Source organism: Anguilla anguilla, chromosome 1 (genome assembly GCF_013347855.1).
Source record: "Anguilla anguilla isolate fAngAng1 chromosome 1, fAngAng1.pri, whole genome shotgun sequence".
NCBI classification, from domain to species: Eukaryota; Metazoa; Chordata; class Actinopteri; order Anguilliformes; family Anguillidae; genus Anguilla; species Anguilla anguilla.
This window is the reverse complement of record NC_049201.1, coordinates 40522204-40544402: the sequence shown is the minus strand read 5'-3', so window position 1 is coordinate 40544402 and position 22199 is coordinate 40522204. Positions and strand designations below refer to the sequence as shown.

Sequence of the window (22199 nt, the reverse complement as noted above, 5' to 3'; positions counted from 1 at the left end):
CAATATGGTGAAGGATGACTCATCTGACCATATCCCTTTTTCTTTGTTTTTTTACAAAAGTGCATTTGTCATTGTAATGAGGGATTTATGGACCACACCCCTACTATAATATCCCTTTCTATGTACTTGTTGATGGACTGTTCTTGCCGACACATGAGTTTTTCTTCTGTTTTTCCTAACATATTGTACTAATGCATGAGCATCACGGTCATCAAACCTGCACTTTCAAAGACAATGTCCGACCCTATTTACTGATGTTTTTCCCACAGACGTAAATGCAGATATCACTTTAGTCACTGTTCCAATTGAAACACTAGCCAGTTGAGCAGTCTTTGTAATTGAAGCTCCTGCCATCCGTGCCCCAATAATGAAACCTTTTTCAAAGTCACTTGGATTTTTCCTCTTGCCATCTTGATCCAAAATGGAGGTCAACTGGGCCTGCTCAACACTTCAATATATGCCACAGAGCATAATAGGATGTTAATTGCTTAATTGTATCATGCAGTACACCTGTATGGAAGCATCTGCATTCATTATATTCATTATGTTCATCCACTCATTTATTTAGGTTTTTCCTTTAATTTGTCACTTGTCTGTATATAGACTGAACAATGTTCATTTAATACAATAAATATATACAAATATAAATTTAATTTCTCACACAAATGATAATAACACTAATATGTAAATAATGTAATTATATCATGTAAAGAATTCAATGAACATTTTCAATGGAATATAAAAAATTCAAAGAATAACGTTTCAAAGGATATGATGCAGGAAAGCAACACAAAAAGGTCAGGAAACTCTGCAGGGACAGGAACAGGGAGAAAGTTTTGAGGATTGTGAGGCTGAAGAGAAGGTAAGTGAGGCTGTAAGGAACCTCCATGTCCCCAGATGGCCTGGTCTGTTTGAGTCAGCAGTTGGGTCATCCATTACTCCTGCAGTGGGCCCAGCTACTTGTCCCAAAGTGTGAGGCAGCTCTGGTGCACTACTGTACCTGAGCACAGTATGGGAGAGAATGGGGCTCTGCTGCACTAGTGTACCTGAGCACAGTATGGGAGAGAATGGGGCTCTGCTGCACTAGTGTACCTGAGCACAGTATGGGAGAGGATGGGGCTCTGGTGCAGTGCTGTACCTGAGCACAGTATGGGAGAGAATGGGGCTCTGGTGCAGTGCTGTACCTGAGCACAGTATGGGAGAGAATGTGGACTCTGGTGCAGTGCTGTACCTGAGCACAGTATGGGAGAGAATGGGACTCTGGTGCAGTGCTGTACCTGAGCACAGTATGGGAGAGAATGGGACTCTGGTGCAGTGCTGTACCTGAGCACAGTATGGGAGAGAATGGGACTCTGGTGCAGTGCTGTACCTGAGCACAGTATGGGAGAGGATGAGGCTCTGGTGCAGTGCTGTACCTGAGCACAGTATGGGAGAGAATGGGACTCTGGTGCAGTGCTGTACCTGAGCACAGTATGGGAGAGGATGTGGACTCTGGTGCAGTGCTGTACCTGAGCACAGTATGGGAGAGGATGGGGCTCTGGTGCAGTGCTGTACCTGAGCACAGTATGGGAGAGAATGGGGCTCTGGTGCACTAGTGTACCTGAGCACAGTATGGGAGAGGATGGGGCTGTGGTGCAGTGCTGTACCTGAGCGCAGTATGGGAGAGAATGGGACTCTGGTGCAGTGCTGTACCTGAGCACAGTATGGGAGAGGATGTGGACTCTGGTGCAGTGCTGTACCTGAGCACAGTATGGGAGAGGATGGGGCTCTGGTGCAGTGCTGAGGTAATGTTTGAGATAAATTGAACTGATATTTTGACATGCCCCATAGACACCATTGTGAAGTTGGTGACATGTTGAAAAAAACTGCTAAAAAAACAAAAACCTCTTAATTGCTGCAGGTGCATAATATACTATCAGAACCAATAGTAATTATGGAAAATACTATGGAAATAAGACCCAGGTTGAAAAGAAGAAAAGAAAAATGTAATTTCTTTTATTTGGAAAATACAAAAGATAATGTCATCTGTTTCTTGGATGATTCTGTTTATTGGATGAGCAATTACCCTCCCTGAATTACTCTGGTTCTATCCAGTTTAGCATACATTTGTCAAACAGGCTGACGATGAATAGCTAGAAGCCTACAAGATGAGGCTAGGTTTCATCTTAATCTTCAGTATAAACCAAGGAGATTTGACTTTTGTGAAAGCAACATACAAAAAATGTAAAATATTTCCTCTACAACTATTTTACATTCAGTTTCCATGAGATACCGGAGGTGTCGCTGTGTCCCCCTGACAGCCCGGATTTGGAAGACCTCCATAGGACTTCCTCCCCTTCCCAGCTCTACCACCAGGTGCCCATGGACTGCCCTCATCTCTCCCCGCACCTGAAGCGATGTCACTGCTGCAGGAACCATCAGCCAACTACGGACAGCCCCTGTCCCGGCACCTTTCCTGCCACGGCCAGCCCCCACCCAGACTGCTCATCCAGCTCAGCCAAAACCACCCAGAGCCGTGGCCCCTCCCACATGCCGTCATGCCATGACTCTGTACAGTGCCACTGGCTACAGGGATCATATGACGATGGAGTTCACCAACCAGTCCAACATCATATTGTAACAGTGAGGTACATATTCACCCAACTATTTCATGATTCATATCTCTACTTGTCACCAGAATGTCATCACAATGTCAGTCTAATTATGTGACTTATTTTCATATTTTAGGCATGAGGGACTCCACAGGATTCCTCGAAGGTCAGTGATTCCAAGGCAGTAATGTTGGAAAAATTCCTAGAAATCGAGTGCTGCAGGTCTTGATCATTAGTTTAGAATATTTTTACTGAGATATTTTGAATTCTGCATATATGACATTACAGGGGCTATTCAGTCCATTTGTTGTTGTTCATTAACAAGAAAAATTAAAACTGTGTTGGTCAGAATTTGTTGTTGGTAATTAAATATAAATCAGAAAGCAGGGGAACCTAATTAACCATCAATGGTGGACTAATATTACATTTCATTGAGGATAACTTTTTTCATAAAACTATTTTCATCATTTAGTTATTGCATACATATCATTTGTGGCCTGTGTCATACCATTGTGTTCATTATGCAAATATGTTTATATACACCTTTCATAATTGTGCGTCAGTTACTCACAGCTGATAGTGGAATTCCCAATGGCCGTGCTGGTTACGTGTGCCCTGGTCCTCTTTGGCTGCTCCTTAGCTGGGATTCTCATTGGTCCCCTGCCAGATTTCTCAGACCCCCTGCTGGTGAGTCTCCTTCCTTCCTTTTCCTCCATAGCTTCTTCACCCTCTGTGCAAAACCCTCAGTCATTTGTTCCTTCTCTCACACAATACATTCCCAAAATGTATTTTCCTCTTAAAAATCCATTATGGGTCAAATAAATCCTGCAGATGTGTACCCAACTGCAACAGCCCACTTGTGGTTCATTAATGTAAGTGCATTGTTTAGAAAGCAATTACTCCAGCCTAATCGACAATCACAGATTGCCCCATTTTAGAGACCGATCCCTGCAAAAGGATGATTAACTGTAATTCTGTATATAATGAGACATTGTCACACACGCTTTGCATTGATATAATTGTGTTAGTCTTTAAGGTCTGTCAATGATGTTGTTTATGGGTACATGAAATTCAGTAAAACCCTCCGGATTAATCTTTATCTCAATAAAGACTACTTTGCTTGCACTATCTCTATACAATGTAGGGAAGCGGGGGGTTTTGCAGTTAAATGCAAATGGTTTCATTTACTTCCAGCAAGGTATTTTGTTATTGACAGACCTGTACCTGGAGCCATGCAAGTGAGGTTGTTCATTTGAAGATGTATGACTTATACATGTATGAACAGACACCAAAACACCATATAGATTGTTTAGTTACTTGCATTTTTCCAACTGCAGTAGCTGCCATTGTTTTTAAGCTATTTCTAAAGTGTTTTATCTTCATGTAGGCTTAGACGAATTTATATGCTGAAGTTTCTGTTTTGTTCCTACAAAGGCAACAGAAAAAAAACTGCATCTTAGGGTGATAGCTGTCCATGTCAGCTGGTGCCCTTATATTGGCTGTTGCAAAAGCAGAATCTAAAACAGCCTATTCTGCTTCACAACAATGTCAAAAGAAACTTGTTGACTTGTTTTCTGTCCAGGTTTTGAGTGTTAAATATCTTCTCACCGTAGTCCAAGATCATTGCTTTATGGATTTATTGCTTTAACACTATATAAAAATGAGATGAGCAACTTGTATTTGTGTTGTGAAAAAATAAACTTTATTTTAATGTGGTGCTACAAGGAACGAAATAATTACTCTAGTGCCAGAAGCCAGAATGAACACTTTAGCTAGAAGGAAGCAACTTGAGTTCCAGTGTGCATTTTTACCAAGATGTACTGTAACTGCTAACCATTTTATCCAGGGACAAACTACAGTATGGGTACCGTATGACTGACATCTGCTAGAAATTTGAACTCCTTTATCATCATTTAACACATCGGAGTGACACCAAATACCTGCCAAGCCATTCATCTATTTCACCATAACCCAACAACTTTTGAATAATTCATTCTTTTACCATATAATTAATAGCTTTTACTGTGAACAACTTATTTCGACTTACCAATATTTATTTCCCTACCAATATTAAATATAAAAATATGTGTACATTTCACTTGCTCTTTAAAAAATCTCCCACCTCCAGTCCAGGCAATTTTCAGGCCATACCTTGTCCTGTTTCCTGTCTTGAAGTGCTGTATGGTTTGCTTGATTGAATCCAAAACAACTTAAGTCTGGTTTGACTGAGCCGCTTATGCCCTTCAACCAGCATTTTAAGTGTGTATGATTGAATCTTGAGAGGGAGGATCAAAGCCAGCTGTGTATAGCTTCACAGATTTAAACCCCCTTTTAAATCCCTCAGCAAATCATTTTCCCTAAATGAGCACTAATGCCAATCACCTGAGATGATCTCCCTGGGGACAATTCACCTAAATTTGGTTGAACACGATAAAATTCACTCAAGGCATGAACAATCTAAAAACAGCCTTTATTCCTCACATAACACTATTTTGCTAATTAAGACAACGTATTGTGTAGCTGAGATGGAACTGTGTGGGAGGGCAGAGGGAGAAGATGTGTGAATTTGCTATGCACTGTTGTAGGGATTTGAGCCTCGTGGGACCAGCATCGGGAACCGATTGTCTGCCTGGGCCAAATTACAGCTGAACATGGGTCCTGGAAAAGCACTGTCTCCATCACCACCACAACTTACAGACAGGGCTGTAGATGGGTAAGGAGCAGCCTCTGGTCATTATAGGCAGAGAACATCCCTGTCACATGTATAACACACAGGCTGCCTAATTACATACACACACTCATGCCAGATTATGTAATCATGCACTGAAACATGACCAATTACCAATGCTGTTAAGTCTAAACCTTAAAACAAAACCACCTGAGAGAAGCCTTTTAATGCTCAGCTCTTTCAGTTTCCGCTCCAGCTGTTGATGAGCAGAGGTTCAGAATGTGGTGTATTCATCTGTGACATTTTAGCTTGTGAAGCATCTACTTTACTGTGACCACAGACGACTCCAGGCATCTGGGCCTGGCTGATGAATATGGCCATAGGTGTGCTGAAAGCTGATTCTAAAGTGGAATATTCATGTCTTAAGCATAAACATAATTTGACTCAACAGTAGATGTGGGCATGGGTTCTGTGTAGAATGTCCTGTAATTCTGGGTAAAACGGTGTCCAATGTATATACTCACCAAAGCCATTGTTCCATATACTAAACTAAATTCAGGGTTTAGCTTTCTACTTTGCTCTACACTGAGATTTAAAAAAAAGTTACCTTAGCTAGTTATTGATAACTAGCTTATAAAAATTCAGTAAGCCTATTACCTACAAGCAAATTAAATAGTTTCTGAACAGCCCTCAGTCTGAGTTGAAACACTCTCACTATGATTAATCAGATGTACTACATTGGCAGCAAAAGCAGTGCATCTATTAAGAACTAAAACATGTTTTGTGTTTTGTGCACCTGGTCTGTTTTTCTTTCCTATGCATACATTTGCAGGCAGATTTAAGATATTACAGGCATACAGTTGAAAAACATACAATATATAGACCAATATTAATTCTTCACTGTCATGCTACTGAAATATATAAAAAAAGAAAATATTTATTTGGTACACCAAATTTAATTTGCTCATATTTAGGGTGAAAAGACAAGTGTTGAACAAAAGCCACAAACTGAGACTGTTGTTTTTGATGGAACACCAGCATATTTGCCATAAATCTGGGGGCTGACCTAGCAAAATTAGGGATTTTGTCACCATATTTCTATTAAAAATAAATATATAAAACAAAGATGATTAAGGGGCTTGTCATCATCTGAATGATCCGTTTTTTCAGCATTCTACCTTCACTTCATAGCTTAGCCAAATTCAAAAATAGCCAAAAACCATGAGATGGATGCCCTGTTGATGGTACCACAGACCATCCCCTTGCCTATAATCAAAATACACCCCCCTCTTCAGCTGTCTCTGAAACAGGAGAAGGGGGGTAAGGTAAGGACTCTTCTCCAACTTTAGGCTGGTGGAGCACATGCAGCAAAACACTGGAATTCCATAGTATGGAGTAAAAAGCGAATACATACGAATGGACTACAAATACAGGACATTTGTTCAGGTAGTTTGTTCCTGCTGTAAACTTGACTGACCCATTACTGTGGCGTAGCTTTCAGCTACCTTCATAGTATGAAGATGATACAATCCTGGTGTAGCACCTAAAAATGACGTTGACAGAGCACAGAATGTATGCTTATATGACAGTTCCAATGTTGTTTTGGGGTTACAAGTAAGTGGCTGATTAGCTATAACATTAGTGGCTATATATTTGGCTAACATAGATAAATCTCCCGGTCACTCCACAAGCTGGCCTGCCAGCATTGGGTTTGCATTAACTTTTCTTTTTGACAAAAGTATCAACTTTCTGTCATCTGACCATAAAAGGTCACTTAAATATTTTTTAAACTCTTTCTGAGACAGATTTCAGGTTTTTTTTCCAGTAATGGCGTTGTTGTTGTCCTTGGCATATAGTCATTTCAGTATGTTCACTCTTGCTTAGAATGGTTATGGGCATCTGGACTACCAATTTGTCTACCCCTATGAAGAGACTTTTTTGTCTAACTAAAACACTCAGTGGAAAAAAAGGCACGACATTGGTCAGTCTCAATTAGGCTATAGGCCTTACATTCAGTATTGATCTTGATATTAGCTAAGATTATACAATATTAGCTACTTGATATTAGCTATACAATATTATTTGGTTTACATTATACTTATTTATGTGTATCTTTACCCTTAAAATAAGTCTGTAAATCGAGCTTCATTTGAGCAAAATTGAGATTAAGTTCAATTCATCACAGCGTTGATGAATGTGATTAGGGTTGAACGCTGTGATTAGTTTTTCTAATCAACTGACTAACCTTAAGTATTTGACAGCCCTTATATATAGATGATGTGACTACTGACAGCAGCAGCAGGATGGATTTTGAAGTGTACATAAACATCTTATCATATCTAACCAAGTACCTCACAACTTATTGGACAGTGCTTAGCCTTGCAGCAGGACAATGACACACACAGGACACAGGGCACACAGGACAATGACCTGCAGTACAGGCCTGGCAGAGCATCACCACAGAAGATACCCAGTGTCTGGTGATGTCTGTGGGTTGCAGACTTCTGGCAGTATTAAAGGATTTGCAATCAAGTACTATGTATGATAACTTTATTTAAAATTGTTAATTTGTCCAACTTCTTTTGGTCCGCTAATTTGGGGGAATAATGTGAAGAAGGGCTGTGATTCCTACACCGTTCACCCAGTATGAATGTAAATAGCCTGAAATTACAACGGGCAGACTGCACTTTAACATCATATTCACTGCTTCAGTTCCTGGAGTACAGAGCCAAAACAATTAAAAGCTTGATTAATACATACAAATGTATTTAGGTGACTGGGAGCATTTATTTTATCAAACTTTAATAGTAATGTTCATTTTCAATACTTTTTTGCACAGTAGAAACACTTCCTTACTTGCGCTGCGGCAGGCTGTATTTATTCACACAGGGGGTGTGTTGGTAGAGTTATTCCCAACAATAACTTACAATGTGCTTGTTGGCACATGGCATGCTTTTATACTTGCCGTAGTTCTCACCAAGAACAATGTAATCTTCTGCTAAAAATTAGTCTGTCAACTGAAACACCAAATGCTTAGTAACGGTCTAATGGAAATTACGCAAATGAATGACCCCGTTCAGCCTATGCAATATTATTTTGTGGGAAGTTGTTTTATGGGCGTTTCAAGGATTTTGCATGACCCCAATAGACTTCCTTGCAAAGCAGAGTGGGGCAGTTCTCTTGGTGACCCAAGATCCACAATAAAAGACATGTCAATACTATTATCATTACTTACCAGCATGGTGGAAATAGTTTGGGAAAATGCATCCAAGTAAAAAAAAAAAACAAAAAAAAACTGAAGTTATCCTTTAACTGAATGAGATTGACAGGTGACAATCTTGTGGTAATATCCATCAGTCATACTATCTGGGTGAGTGTAACCTATGTAAGTTGTTTCCCTATGTGCAGCTATGTGGATCGCAACGGAGGAGACATCAGTGGGAGCCAGCAGACTACCAGGATCCGACCCAGGAGAATGGTGAACTGGGACCTGGTTCAGGACACCTTCTTTTGTGATTCTCCAGGTGATTCATCCAAAGACGGCCAGTGGGTTCTGTTGGTCAATCAGCAAATCAGTTCCCTAGTTTAAGGGCCTCTTCATTTAATTTTCATCTTATTTTTTTATACTGGGTTTGGGGGCCTTTTATGGTATATCTTTTATCATTCTTGTTAGGTTAGAGGAACAATAGTTTGAAATGGCATTTTTTGCAAGTCTTTTAAAATGTTTCCTGAACTTTAAAATCTTTTTTTTTTTTTTTCAAAATTCATAAGAACATAAGAACATTCTTTGAAAATATTCTTGGAACGTTTTGACGCAACATTCTTAGAAGGTTTTTATAAAAAAAAAAATTTTTTATAAAAGTTTTTTTTAAATGTTCCCAGAACATTTTTTCCAAATTTTTGATAACATTCTTTGAAAACTTTCTTGAAATGTTTTGACAGAACATTCTTAGTGCCCCGTGACTACACAAAGCGGTTCACAAAGTCAAAGGCAGCCATGTAAGGCCTCAACTGATATGTTCTGAGTAAGGACCCACACGCAGACCAGGGAAATCCAAAAAACGTTGTCTTTAATCAGTCCGAGGTTCGAAGCCAGGTAATCAGAGAGAGGAAGGTGCCGAATCGAGTTTCCAAAAGAATAGTGAAAAGACAGGCAAAAAATCAAAAACCAGGAGATCAGAATGGCGAAGGTACAAAGGGACAGGCAAAAGAGAAGTCAAGGCAAAGCGAAGGTCAAACCAGAAGCAAACAAAACCAAAAGGGGCAGGCAAACTCGAAGTCGGGCAAAGGGGTGTCGCAGGAATCTCGATGGGCAAAGGGGTGTCGCAGGAATCTCGATAGACAAAGGCTTACTAACAATTGGCACAATCAACGTTCTGACTCTGAGCTGGTGGAAAAGACTGACATTTATACACTAGGGAAGGTAACAATCAAGGAGGGGTTAAGTGAGTGAGGGAGGAGTAACAAACGACATCCAGGTGAAGGACATTAGGAAAACTAATTCAATGACGGGACTGACAAAACGCAGACTGGAATCACATAGACAACAATGATAATAGACGGCCTGGGTGAAGCAGGTAAAACACGTGCAGAGAGAGAGAGGTGCAGTTAGAGCAAGAGACAGGTGCAGGCAATTGCAGAACTCAGCGTTAGAGCAGGCTAGAAAGAAAAGGGGCGGAGCTACAGCGCAGCATGGAAAAGGGGAGACTGGTTAATGTATTAGTATAGTGATCTAAACTATCAAAAACCCAAAACTAGTGTGTGTTAGTCCATTAGTAATATTCACATGTTAGTATATTAGTGAGGTTAGTACTTTACAATCTATAAGTTAGTAGGGATTAGTAGAAATTAGTAAAACTAGAAATAAGCAGGAAGTAAGTAAAGCGAGACTGGAAAGAAGGGGGGAAACCACGAAAACCCGGAACCACCCGAATAGTGAAATCACACAAGTACAGGGGAGTGAAGCAGCTCAGGGAACACAGACACAGAGACAGTACTGGGGAGACAAGTGACCGGGAATACAGACTACAACACTCAACCAGTTCATCGGGAGAAATTGGGCATTAGATATCTTGCTCAAGGGCACTTTTGCCCAGTGGGGCCAGGGATCGAACCAGGAACTTTGTGGTTACCAGATAACCGTTGTACCACTGAGCTAATGTCAGTTTATTCTCAGAGGGCTGACAGATAATTAGTTAAGTGGCCGACAAGGAAACTAGCCAGCATTAAAGACACAATTTAGAAACATGCATCCTGAGGTGGGTAGAGTAGGTGTGCCCATTCATTTGCATAAAGCATTCTGAATGTGAATGAATTTGTACAGCATAATTGCACCTGGCTCATGATACTCGGATCAAACTGTCAAACTAGGCGTTGAAGATCAGATATGAATAAAGATTCAGCAATTACATGGCAGGTTTCTAGCCTAAAATGTTTTCAAAAACATATGTTAGTGGACTGTGTAGATGGAGTATGAGAGTTTATGAACAGGCCGCCATGTTTCTCTAGTTTGAAGAACGTTGGCCGAAACCAATCTAGCCAATCAGGTGTCGGCAGTGTTCCTTCATATTAAAAAGGAAATAGACGAAGTTGTGAGTGGCACATATTCTGGCTGGATATCTTGATTGACATCTACACAATGTTTTAGCACCTCCAAAGAGGTACTCTAATATCATGATTGGGGCGAGGCCAGAGCAGAAAAGAATGCAGAAATCATTTTTCAAATGTTAGAGGGCAGCACCACAACGTTTTCTACCATTTTTTCTGCTAAATGATATTATTCCAGAAATGTTGAAATAACGGCATGGATTAAAATGTTTAATTACAAAGTAGGCATACAAAGATGTTTCCAGCTAAAAAAGTGATCCTGGGTGTAATATTCCCTTTAACACAATAGCAGCTGACTTCACTTATAGTTTTCTTTAAGTATCTATCCATCATTTATTCCCCCACATGATCACATTTGTATAAAAATACATTGCAGTAAGTCATATCAGGGTTATTTCTCTTACTGTATTAAGGCAGATACAGTGTGTGTAAAGAATCTGGCTAAGCAAGGATTGATGAGTCCTTCCACCACCACCAGCAGCGCTTTTTGATTGACATGTCTGTATCAACTACATCCTCATAATATCAACGTTTCACATCCTTGTGATTAAAGCAAAGCCAAATTACATTGGGCCTCATTCACCAACCGTTCTTAAGAAGAATTTTCTTCTTAAAACCCATTTACGCAGTTTTCACAAATATTCTGACATTCACCAATGTTTTCTTATTTGGGATTTGTTCTTAGGTAAGAACAGAATCTACGCACACTCAAGAGCACACTTACGCACATTTGAGTGCTGACATGTATGTGCATAATAACTGGTTATTGTGTTTTCTTCAGTTCTACAGTATAATATTATAGGGTTTAAATTACAATAATATTTTGATCATTTATTATATATATATTTTATATTTATAATATATATATATATATATTTTTTTTAAATAATTATTTTCATTATTTTACAAAGCATTAAGGTGCCAGGTTCCACCTCAGAGGGTGGTTGCCTCAGCGGGAGTTCATCTGTAAATAAATGATAAAAATCGAACAATTGTAGTGACCTTTTATTTTTGGGGGTTTCAATTATGCAATGTTTGGTCTATACTGCAGAAGCAAATGTTTAAATTTTGAATACAAACTATGCACTTAGGTAACACTTTTTAAACACATGGACATGTTGAAGAAGAGAACATTTATTCAGAAGCATCACTAGGGGGGTGCAGGGGGTGCGGACCGCACCAGGTGACAGCATCAGAGGGGGATGACACCAAAATGGCAGTAAATGTTTTGTGCAGCGACGGGTTGAAACAGTTAGTTTCTCCTATGCAGTTTACTGCCGGTTGATTTAATTAGCAGTATTAATGTGATGAGAAGCGCTTTGTCGTTTGAATGCATAACACGCAGTTTCTTGCGCCCACTCCCACCGGCATCTTTTTTTTGCCTCAGATTTGACATCAAACCATTTTTATTTTACTTCATCAGTTGTGCGCCCTTCTCCGGATACAGCGTTCACTGAATAAGTTCATCTTTTTTTGTGTTATTTTATATCCACTACTGACGCTACTAAATATGACAGGTCGTTTGCTGTTCACTTCCTGCAGCAGTACCTCCACTTCAGAACTACTGAAGTTTTTCTTACGTTTGGAGTCCGGTGCTCCACCGTCTTTGGATTTTCGTTTGGGCATTGACTTCTCTCTCAACTTTTCTTTTCAATTTCTGTGTGTGATTTCTGTGTGTGCACACGGCCCTGCAGTCTCATGCCCTTTTATGGGGATTGGCGGGGCATTTACCTATGCTAATTAGGAACAACTGTCACACGCTTTCAATTTACGAGGACAATGGGATTCATCATTATAAGAACACGGGTGCGAACAATTCTGCGGTTTAAGAACACATCATGAATCTGACGTAGACTTTTCTTAGGACCTTTCTCAACAAATTTAAGAAAAAACTTAGGAAGATATTGGTGAATGAGGCCCATCGTTCTCAGAACTCAGATCTTAGCCTGAACATCCTTGGAAAATCTATTTCATTACCTGCCATCAAAAACTTCTTGACAATGTTCAAAAAATTTCAGAATGTTGCATCTTTGTTAACATGTAACATTACAGGAACGTTCTTGGAAAAAACATTTTGTAACCTGCCATCAACAACATCCCAGCAATGTTACAAAAGTGTTGTCGTCAGAAAATTCCATCTTTGTTGACATGTAATGTAACCTGCCATCAACAACATCCTGACAATGTTACAAAGATACTGCAGTCAGAATGTTCCATCTGTGTTAACATGTAACGTTACAGGAATGTTCTTGGAAAAAACATTTTGTAACATTACGTTACAAAAACATTGTAAGGATGTTGCAGTCAGATCGTACCTTTTCTAACATAAGGTAACAATGGCATTATTTTAACAAACTTACTGTAACTGAGTCCTCTACAACGTCCTCAAAATATTTTATGAACATTGCCATCAAAATGTTCTGCTGTAACATTGTCAGAATGTTGAATCTTATCTTATGTCATGGCAATGTTTGCTGTTAGCTGGGTTACAGCTAAAACAGATCTAAAATGTGAAAAAGCACTTCACAGTAGATTAACAATATGTTAAGCTAGACTAGAGTAAGCAATCAAACCCTACTGTCCAGGTGTAAAAAGAAGAAAACAATAAGCAAATCACATCATTGCTACTTCATTATCAATTCAGATAAATATCACAAAAAATGTGCCTTTGATTTTCATCCCTTTTATCTGAATGGACAGTTCATGTTTGTCCCTACCCTCTCTCTCATACTGCAGGAGAGCACTACGCCCAGCTGGTGTTCCGCTCAGGAAATTCAGCCAGTCTGTGGAGCCTGAAGGCTATCCATTCCATGTGTGAGATGGAGCAGGCAAGGGTGAGTCTGCAGCCTCCACCCAGCTGATGTACAGCCATCTGGCCTCCATCTCTGGGCAGACTTTATGGTTTAGCAGGACAAAAGCAAAGGCTGCTGGGTACGCAACATGGAAAGAATGTGTGTCATCACCATTGAGCGAATGACTCACTAACGCAAGGTTAGTCCCACCGTAGATATGGCAGATCTAGAGGAATATTTCCAGCCAGAAAGACCCTTCTGTCAAGTATTTTTCAAGAAGCTTCGTGATAGTCTAAAATACAACAGCTTTGTATTATAAAACCCTTTCGGAAATGTGATCTTGATCAAATAAATCTCTTGTACAATCTTGCAGTTTCATTTATTATTCAGCACTGCAAAGGAGAGTACTGTTTGGTGTTGTCTAGTGCAGTTGCCAAATTGAGAATTCATCTGAATAATGAGGTAGCAACAGAGGCAGCAGTGTGACTGGCTTTGCCCAGCAAATGAAATGCTATGCTGGCAGCACTATTAAAAATTGATGTCCAATCGGGTCAGTTCTACCTGCAGATGCAAGCTTAGGAAAGTTCCATTCTCCAACTACAGTGTTGGAAAGGGCTTGTAACTACAACAGCACATTGCTGCCTCTGTGAGAAAATATTTTTATGCTCAGTATCTCATTGTAACATGAATTTTTAAAATTGAACTTGAATATCACCTTATAGTGAAAAAAACTTATTTCATGTTATAAGAACTAAATTTTTATGCCTTATCGCAACAAGAAACGAGAACAGCTGGAATTCCATGCAGCCTTCTGTGCCCCTCGAGCTAACCTGTGAGAAATAGTGTAACTTCACGAGGGTCAGACTGATTCTTTCTTGTGAAGAGCCCCATATATTTCAGAATCTCTCTTAGTGTTCACATACTTACCGCAATAGCAACTAAAGTGCTGAAGGATAACAGAATGCCGTCATGTCTCAACCCAAGACTAAAGTAAAACTTAAGTCATACACAGGAGTTATTGGTGCTCACTGAGCAAATTCTATGTATTATTCTTGATACACTATACTGTCTCCTTATAACAAGGTAGATATCTTGTTATAACGAGAAGTATACTTTTCTCATTATAATAACATATTCAATTTTCTCATGAGATCCTTTTCTCGTTATAACAAGACATGTTGGAATGTAATTAACATGAGAAAGGGATCTTGTTTTGATGAGAAAAGTCCCATTATAAGAAAAGTTTCTCATTATAACAAGAAACTGAGCAGAAAATATTTTTCACTATGGCAGCAATGCATTGCCGTATGTAAGAAATTGTCCATAAAATTATTCCTTGACAAAAAATTACCTGGTTAATGTCTTGTGGTGAACATTTGAAAAGAAAACAACTGAATTATTATTAAGGTAGTGTATACAACAATCTGTCATTAAAGCATGTTCGGGAGTGGTAGGGTAGGTTTCATTTAGTCAGTAGCCATGTTTCCGTCATGCACATTTTGAAATTTAGAATAAGAAAAACTGAATGGAAATGTCTAATTTAACATATATCACAAAAAATATTTTAAATAATTTGCATAATATAATTTGGATGAAAATATGCTTACTGTTGAATGGATTACCACTGCATTAGGTCCTTTAAAAACATGGTGCGCCAGCAGGGAGAAATATACCTTTTTCCAATCACAAAAGCTCACACTTGCATTACAGTATGGATTGTAGGGTGTTAAATATTCACTGGATTGAATGCAAATAAGAATAGTGGGGGATTCAGGGGCATTTAAACCATAAAAAGTGGTCAGATAGCAAAAACATGCAGACATGTTTGCAGCTATTCTCTTGAAACTGATTTTTCATTTCAGTCAGTGCTTTGATTAACACAAAATAGAGCCACAATAATAACAAGGAAACTGTACTCTTAGGCATTCCATATAAAAACCAGGATTAGTGAAATCAGCACCATTAGAACAGTGGATAAAAAGAGCCCAGTTGCTGTTTATTTTAATCAACTTACACAGAATGTTCCTCTTTCGGGTATGTGGGAATCATAAAGGTGTTTCCCCTTTGGAGAGACATTGGTAATGTCCTTCACTGCAGAGAAAGTTGTTGTATTTATTTTCTACAAACTTTTGCATGGCTTTAACATGGATGGCCATTCCTTTGAATGTACCCATTTCTAATGTACGGTATAAGTATGGTTGTTACAACAGTTTATTTATCTAGTTCATTTCCTTCTTTGTTTTTTGTATATTTTTTCTGGTGCTGTTCATTTGGCAACATTATGTTCATCATGATAATATCACTATTCATATACAAAAGGTCCCTCCTTGAGGCGTCATGTGTGATACAGAGAACTTATTTATGTGCCCACATGAAGTCCAAGGCTCGGTTGCCGAAACATTGTCATTTTTATTTAATTTGAAATAAATAATTTTTCATGGAGCATTTAAGCGTGTCATCCCCTTATGGAGCGATTATGTAAGCGAACATGTCATATTCTTTTCAGGTATATTTAATCAAATATTAATCATCTGACCAGAATATATGCCATAATAATTTTTTATAGGTGAAGAGTCCCTAGTAATGACTGCCTATAAAACAAATCAACAACAAGAATAGAAAAACACATTGGCTCATTAAATAGGTGATGACCTTTAATAGCTGGTGAGGAATCAAACATTGAAGACGTGAAATAAAACCTCTCTCTCTCTCTCACTTTCTCTCTCTTCTCTCTCTCTCGCTCCCAGATTCGCTCTCATGCACAATTCCAAGACCTCTGCAAGCAAGGCCAACTGGAGATGGGAGGAACTGCAGCAAGGCTAGAGTGCTGTCCTAGCTGGTCTCTTGGGAACTATCTGGCTGTGCTGAGCAATGCAACCTCCTGCCTGGGGCTGACGGCCCAGCAGGTCTCCAACAGCCTGAATCTGCTTCGCCAGTGTGCCCCCTACTACCATGATGGAAGCCTGGCCCCATCCTGTTCTAAGAGGGGAAAGCTGGGCCATTGTGCTTCTGTACCACCTCAGTGCAAGCATTCAAGTGCTGTTTACCAGATCCTCCATTACCTGGTCGACAAGGACTTCCTGGGGCCACAGACGATAGTCTACAAGGTCCCCTCACTCAAATACAGCCTCCTCTTCCTACCTGTAGAAAAGGGCGATCCCATGATGAAAATATACTTAGACAACTTGGAGGGCCGTGACCTCACATACAAGAATACCACTATCACAGGAATGGACTTAGGCATCAAACGGACACTTCTCAAGTACTACCTGGCTCGGGATTCAGTCTACCCAGTATTAGCAATAGTGATACTGTGCCTAACTGTGGCCCTTTACCTTCGGTCCTTTTTTCTGTCAGTAATGTCTTTAGCAGCAATTATAGGTTCTCTCCTGACCTCATATTTCTTATACAAAGTGGCTTTTAAGCTCACATTCTTCCCTTTCCTAAACCTTGCTGCAGTCTTAGTCCTGTTGGGGAATTGTTCCAATCAGGTGTTTGCATTTATAGACCTCTGGGGCCTCCAGTTATCCCAGAAACCCCCTGCCACACTGGAGAAGAGAGTCAACAGGGTACTTCAGGAAGTAGGGTACTTGATATTAGCATCAGGTCTGACATCTAGTGCTACTTTCTACTCAGGATACATGAGCAGTATCACAGCCGTTAGGTGCTTTGCAGTGTATCTTGGCACTGCCTCCTTAATAAGCACACTTCTGGCAATGGTATGGTTGCCTTGTTCCCTGATTTTGCGTGAGCGCTATGCTGTGTCAGTTGGCCCCTCTGCTCCTGCAGGGAAGCCCTGCTGTGCCCTGAGTCCAGCCGGATTTTGGGAAACAAGCTCACGAAAACGATGCCTCTTCATGATGGTGCGAAAGCTTAGGGGGTTGAAGCGTGGACTTGCCGACACTTCAGACTTGCTATTCATAAAACTTCTGCCATGTGGAGTGGTGAAATTTCGCTACATTTGGATATGTTGGTTTACAGTGCTGGCAACGGGAGGAACCTACATCACTTGTGTGGACCCAGGCATGAAGCTTCCAGCCTTGTACAGCAAGGCCACACAGCTATTCCGCTCCAGTCACCCCTTTGAAAGGTATGATGCGGAATACCGGCACCAGTTCATGTTTGAGCGCCAAAAAAGCGGGGAAGACAAACCCATGACAATTACCCTTGTGTGGGGTGTTCTTCCAACTGATAATGGAGATCACTTGAACCCCAAAAGCAATGGCTCTTTAGTGCTAGACCCACACTTCAACATGAGCAGGCCCGAGGCACAAGTGTGGTTGAGAGAGCTGTGTGGGAAAATTCAAAACCAGAGCTTCTATTCATTGCCATCTTCATCACCCAAGGAGGAGGTGCGGGGTGACAACATTTGTTTTGTGGAGCAGCTTATACACTGGGTGTCTATCAGACGCTGCTCTGAGAGTGATGATGTTTTTACTTTCTGCTGCAACGATATTCCTTTCCCTTACACTTCAGCTGTTTTTGAGCATTGTCTGGGCATGATGGCTGCAGAGAAACATGGAGGAGGGAACCAGCCCAGTACTGCAGGGCCATATTTTGACTCAGAAGGTCAAATTGCTGTGCTAGTTATGGAGTTTAAGACCACCCATCTTTATAGTTTCAACTTCAGCCAAACCACAGACTTCTACAATGAGATCGAGATGTGGTTTAACAAAGAAATATCTGGGGCTCCTCTAGGACTTCATAGAGGATGGTTTGTGAGCCAGTTGGCGCTTTATGATCTCCAACAATGCCTAAGCTCGGAGACCTTAGTAGTCACAGGCTTTTCTGTGGTTCTGACTTTTGTTCTGCTTCTCTTGACAACGTGGAATATCCCGCTGAGTATCTATGGCGCTGCCGCAGTGGGAGGAAGTGTATTTGTCACCGTTGGACTCCTGGTCCTGCTGGAGTGGCAGTTGACTGGCCTTGAGGCTCTCTTCATATCGGCCGCTGCAGGACTGTCAGTTGATTTCACTGCTAACTACTGCATTTCCTACAGCCTGGCTCCACACTCTGACCGGCTGGGACGAGTGGCACACTCCCTGAAGAGGATGGGCTGTCCTGTGGCCATAGGAGCTGGATCCTTTTTCTGTGTTGGTGTCATCATGCTGCCCGCGACTGCCCTGCTGTTCCGCAAACTGGGTATCTTTCTGCTGCTGGTGAAGTGCGTGGCCTGCTGTTTTGCTACCTTCTTCTTCCAGTCCCTCTGCTGCTTCTTTGGGCCGGATAAAAACTGTGGACAGATCCTCTGGCCGTGCACACCAGCCACTAGCCAATATACAGTGAAAGGGACAGAAAACATGCTGTCCTCCTGCTCAGCTTCCAGACCGGGATCCTCAGACTCTGCAGCTAATGGGGCTTTTCGCTGTGGGGGGAAGACCCATCTCCAGAGGAGTTATGGAAAAGGCGGCAGTGGAGGAAATCACCTCTGCCCAGGCCAACAGAGACACAGGCAGAGACAGGGTCGGGGAGGGAGGGAGCCTGAACAATATGAGCTTCAGCCACTGGCCTGCCAGCTGAATGACAGCTTTGAGAACAGCACATGCACAAGCAAACTGTCCAACAGGCCTTCAGTCCTATCTGATGAAATCCAGTTCCACAGCCTGAGCCCTGGAAAAGACTTGGAGAGGCAGAGCATGGAAAACCCCAGCAAGGGCTCATCCTGCAGGCACCTCAACAGCTGTAATCCCCCCGCCCTGCAGACCTCATCACCATACAGGGAGAATACCCTGTGGCCAGCAATGACTTCTACAGCGGACCTGACCCAGGGGCGACTCTTATGCAGGAGGTGCCAGAGCCAGTCAGGTGGCATCAGACATTGGAATGTCTCCCTATCATCTTCTTCCAGCATGGAGGACATCATTATCAGCAGCCAGCCTCTGGATACCAGCCACCGGCGTTCACTGTCCACAGAAGGAGCCACTGGCAGTCCCTTCAAGTGCCAACCCCACCAACATCTCTTGTCTTCTCAGTCTCAGAGCTCTTTTGATGGGCTGGAGGACTCCAATGAGACTTGCCTGAGTGATATTGAGCCTGGACCCTCAATCCCACAGGCTCCCAATAAAGTTGAAGGAGAGCCTGAACCGGGCCACTTGAATGGTAAGAGGGATACCTTACGTCTGTCCCTGAGGGAAACTGTATTTGAGGCAGCTTGCTCAGGGACTGGTAAGGGACGGAGCAGCCAGGGAGATTTACCTGTGATCCTGCCCAATAGCAAGCCAGGCTTGCCCGATGTGTGGATCAAGAGGGAGGGGCAGAGTGGAGATGGAAGCTGATAATGAATGACCATAATATGTTCTTGAGACTGAAGAGGCATTCTGCACTTGTAAGGCGTTACTGTTCCATGTTTTAAGTAGGACCAACAGGCACTTTTAATTCATTCATACTTTTCCTTGAGATGCATCCTGCCTGTTGTTCAGCAAGCATCTCTATAACCATCATATTTGAATGAATGGATATTTATCAAACTATCCACTGTGTAATTAGCCACTGTGTAATTAATAATTCAAATTCCATCCTAACCCCTTTTACAATAGCTGTTGACTGTTAACAACCTCCAACGGTCATCCTGAGAACGGACACACACTCTAGACATCTACAGTAGGAGTTGTATTGTGCCTGTGGAACAGAACCCAGAAAGAACCCTTAAAAATTTGAATACTTTATTTGAACAAAACCTGCTGTATAACTGTTGACCACACTTGCAAAATATCTGTAGACATCACAATTGAAGGACACATGACTACAGATGGAGGCACTTAAAACATTTCAGACAAAATGTATATAACAGCTAATAGTCTGCAGCAGCAATGATGTTTTGATAGTGTGTTGTTTCCTTTCACATTTTTGAATTTGACGATGTATTGAATTACATTTGTATTTGGTGGTGTATTGAATTCCTTTCACATTTTATGGTGTATTGAATTCCTCTGGCAGTTGGTTTTGCATTTAATCGTCCTTGCATTTAATGATGTATTGAATTACCCCAGTGCAGCACATACATTTGTGCTTTGCATATTCTTGTTGGTTTAACTGTATGATGAGTGCAACTCACAAGTAGAAAATAGATCAGACTGAATAGTTGTCTTGATATGCATCACATGGTTGGAGGATCAAAATGCAGAACAGAAAAACAGATTGTAAAACCTATGAGCCTAGTTATGTCGGCTCATAGGTTATAAGTCCTAACACTGGACTGCAGATCATAACCAGAGATTATTATATATCACAAGATTACCTGTCCTTAACCTTTACCAGTTTCAAAATCTTTTTTGTATCAAGACAACAATGGTGTTCAGTTGTTAATGTTGTTCAGTTGTTTATTGAACTTTGTAAGTTTTGCAAAGGAATTTAATTTAATTCAGGGAAGACTGGTTATCACACAAAGTGTAAGAAAATAGCATACACTGTTACGCAGTAGTATATGTTAAAGAACAGCACGGAGTCCTTTCATTATTTCAGAAATAATTCTAACCATAGTTGATATGTCTCAGCAAACCTGGACAACTTAACAATAGCAATGTACGGGAACATGGAAGCACTTCTTTCAGAATATTTTAACCAGGAAGTGGATCTGTAAAATGTCCGACACAGAATCCAGAAATCTACTACAACACAAACATTTCTTTTATGTAAGAATACTCTAAACCAGATTTATGGTCACTGATCTATGGGTAGAAACTTCAGTGCCTCAGTCAGTACTTGGCTTGCTGGTGGTAATACCGACGTAAAATATGAAGTGCTTCACTGAGGATAACAAGCAAAGTGTAGTCCTTTTCAGACAAGAGCATTGCCCCGCAGAAGCAATGCTGATTAGTTCAGTTCAGTTAAAGGGATAATTCACTTTTTGTGAAGTTTTTATGTAAGTTCATTTTAGTGTATATTTCCAATCGGTCCGGTCAGATTTTGTGTGTAATTAAGGATATTTTAGATATTTACAGAAGGTTCTGATGACCTGCCCTGCTGGCTTTACAATAGGTTGTTATACAGAGACATGGCCATATGTGGCCTTAAAACAAGAAATAAAACTTCGAATTACACAAAAGCAGCTTGTGCACTGACATTATGCCTCTGGAAGTTGTATGTGTTTCTAATTATGTCTGATTATTTTCCAAAAAATGATGTCAAATGTTATTCTTTGGTTGAAAATTGTGGCACAGCTTCTTATGTCAACACAGAGGAGCAGATAATGTACCATCAAGAATGGACCAAATTTGACTTTTAATGGAAAAATATATAATTCACTTAAATTTATTTCAAATTTTGTGTTTATGAACAGTATTTATGCTGACCGTAAAATTTAGCTAAAAAACGACAGTGACAAGTACTGGCTGATATTTAGGACAGATTAGTAACAGCAAGTGGGCATGCTGTGAGAGAGTGAGTAACCCTTACAAGATGTCTCTGCTCAGCCTGTTATGCGACAAATCTAACAGAAAACAGCAAAATATCATTGTTACACAATGTGAAATGATTGGAGCTTCATACACGAGGGTTCCACATGCCTAAAAAACTATTTAATTGCTATCCACATCTCTTCAG

The 22199-nt window shown here is 40.6% G+C and overlaps 1 protein-coding gene across 1 annotated transcript in view; it reads left to right on the top strand.

Moving 5' to 3' along the window:
* Nucleotides 1–21702, top strand: part of disp2 (dispatched homolog 2 (Drosophila)) — a 31099-nt gene extending 9397 nt beyond the window's left edge. The window contains exons 3-9 of the mRNA XM_035384165.1: nucleotides 2259–2627; nucleotides 2728–2757; nucleotides 3155–3278; nucleotides 5177–5304; nucleotides 8668–8783; nucleotides 13603–13700; nucleotides 16406–21702. Of these exons, the coding sequence (XP_035240056.1) occupies nucleotides 2259–2627; nucleotides 2728–2757; nucleotides 3155–3278; nucleotides 5177–5304; nucleotides 8668–8783; nucleotides 13603–13700; nucleotides 16406–19933 (4393 nt within the window). The 3' untranslated portion in view covers nucleotides 19934–21702. The remainder of the gene's footprint in view (nucleotides 1–2258; nucleotides 2628–2727; nucleotides 2758–3154; nucleotides 3279–5176; nucleotides 5305–8667; nucleotides 8784–13602; nucleotides 13701–16405) is intronic.
* Nucleotides 21703–22199: the final 497 nt, after the last annotated feature.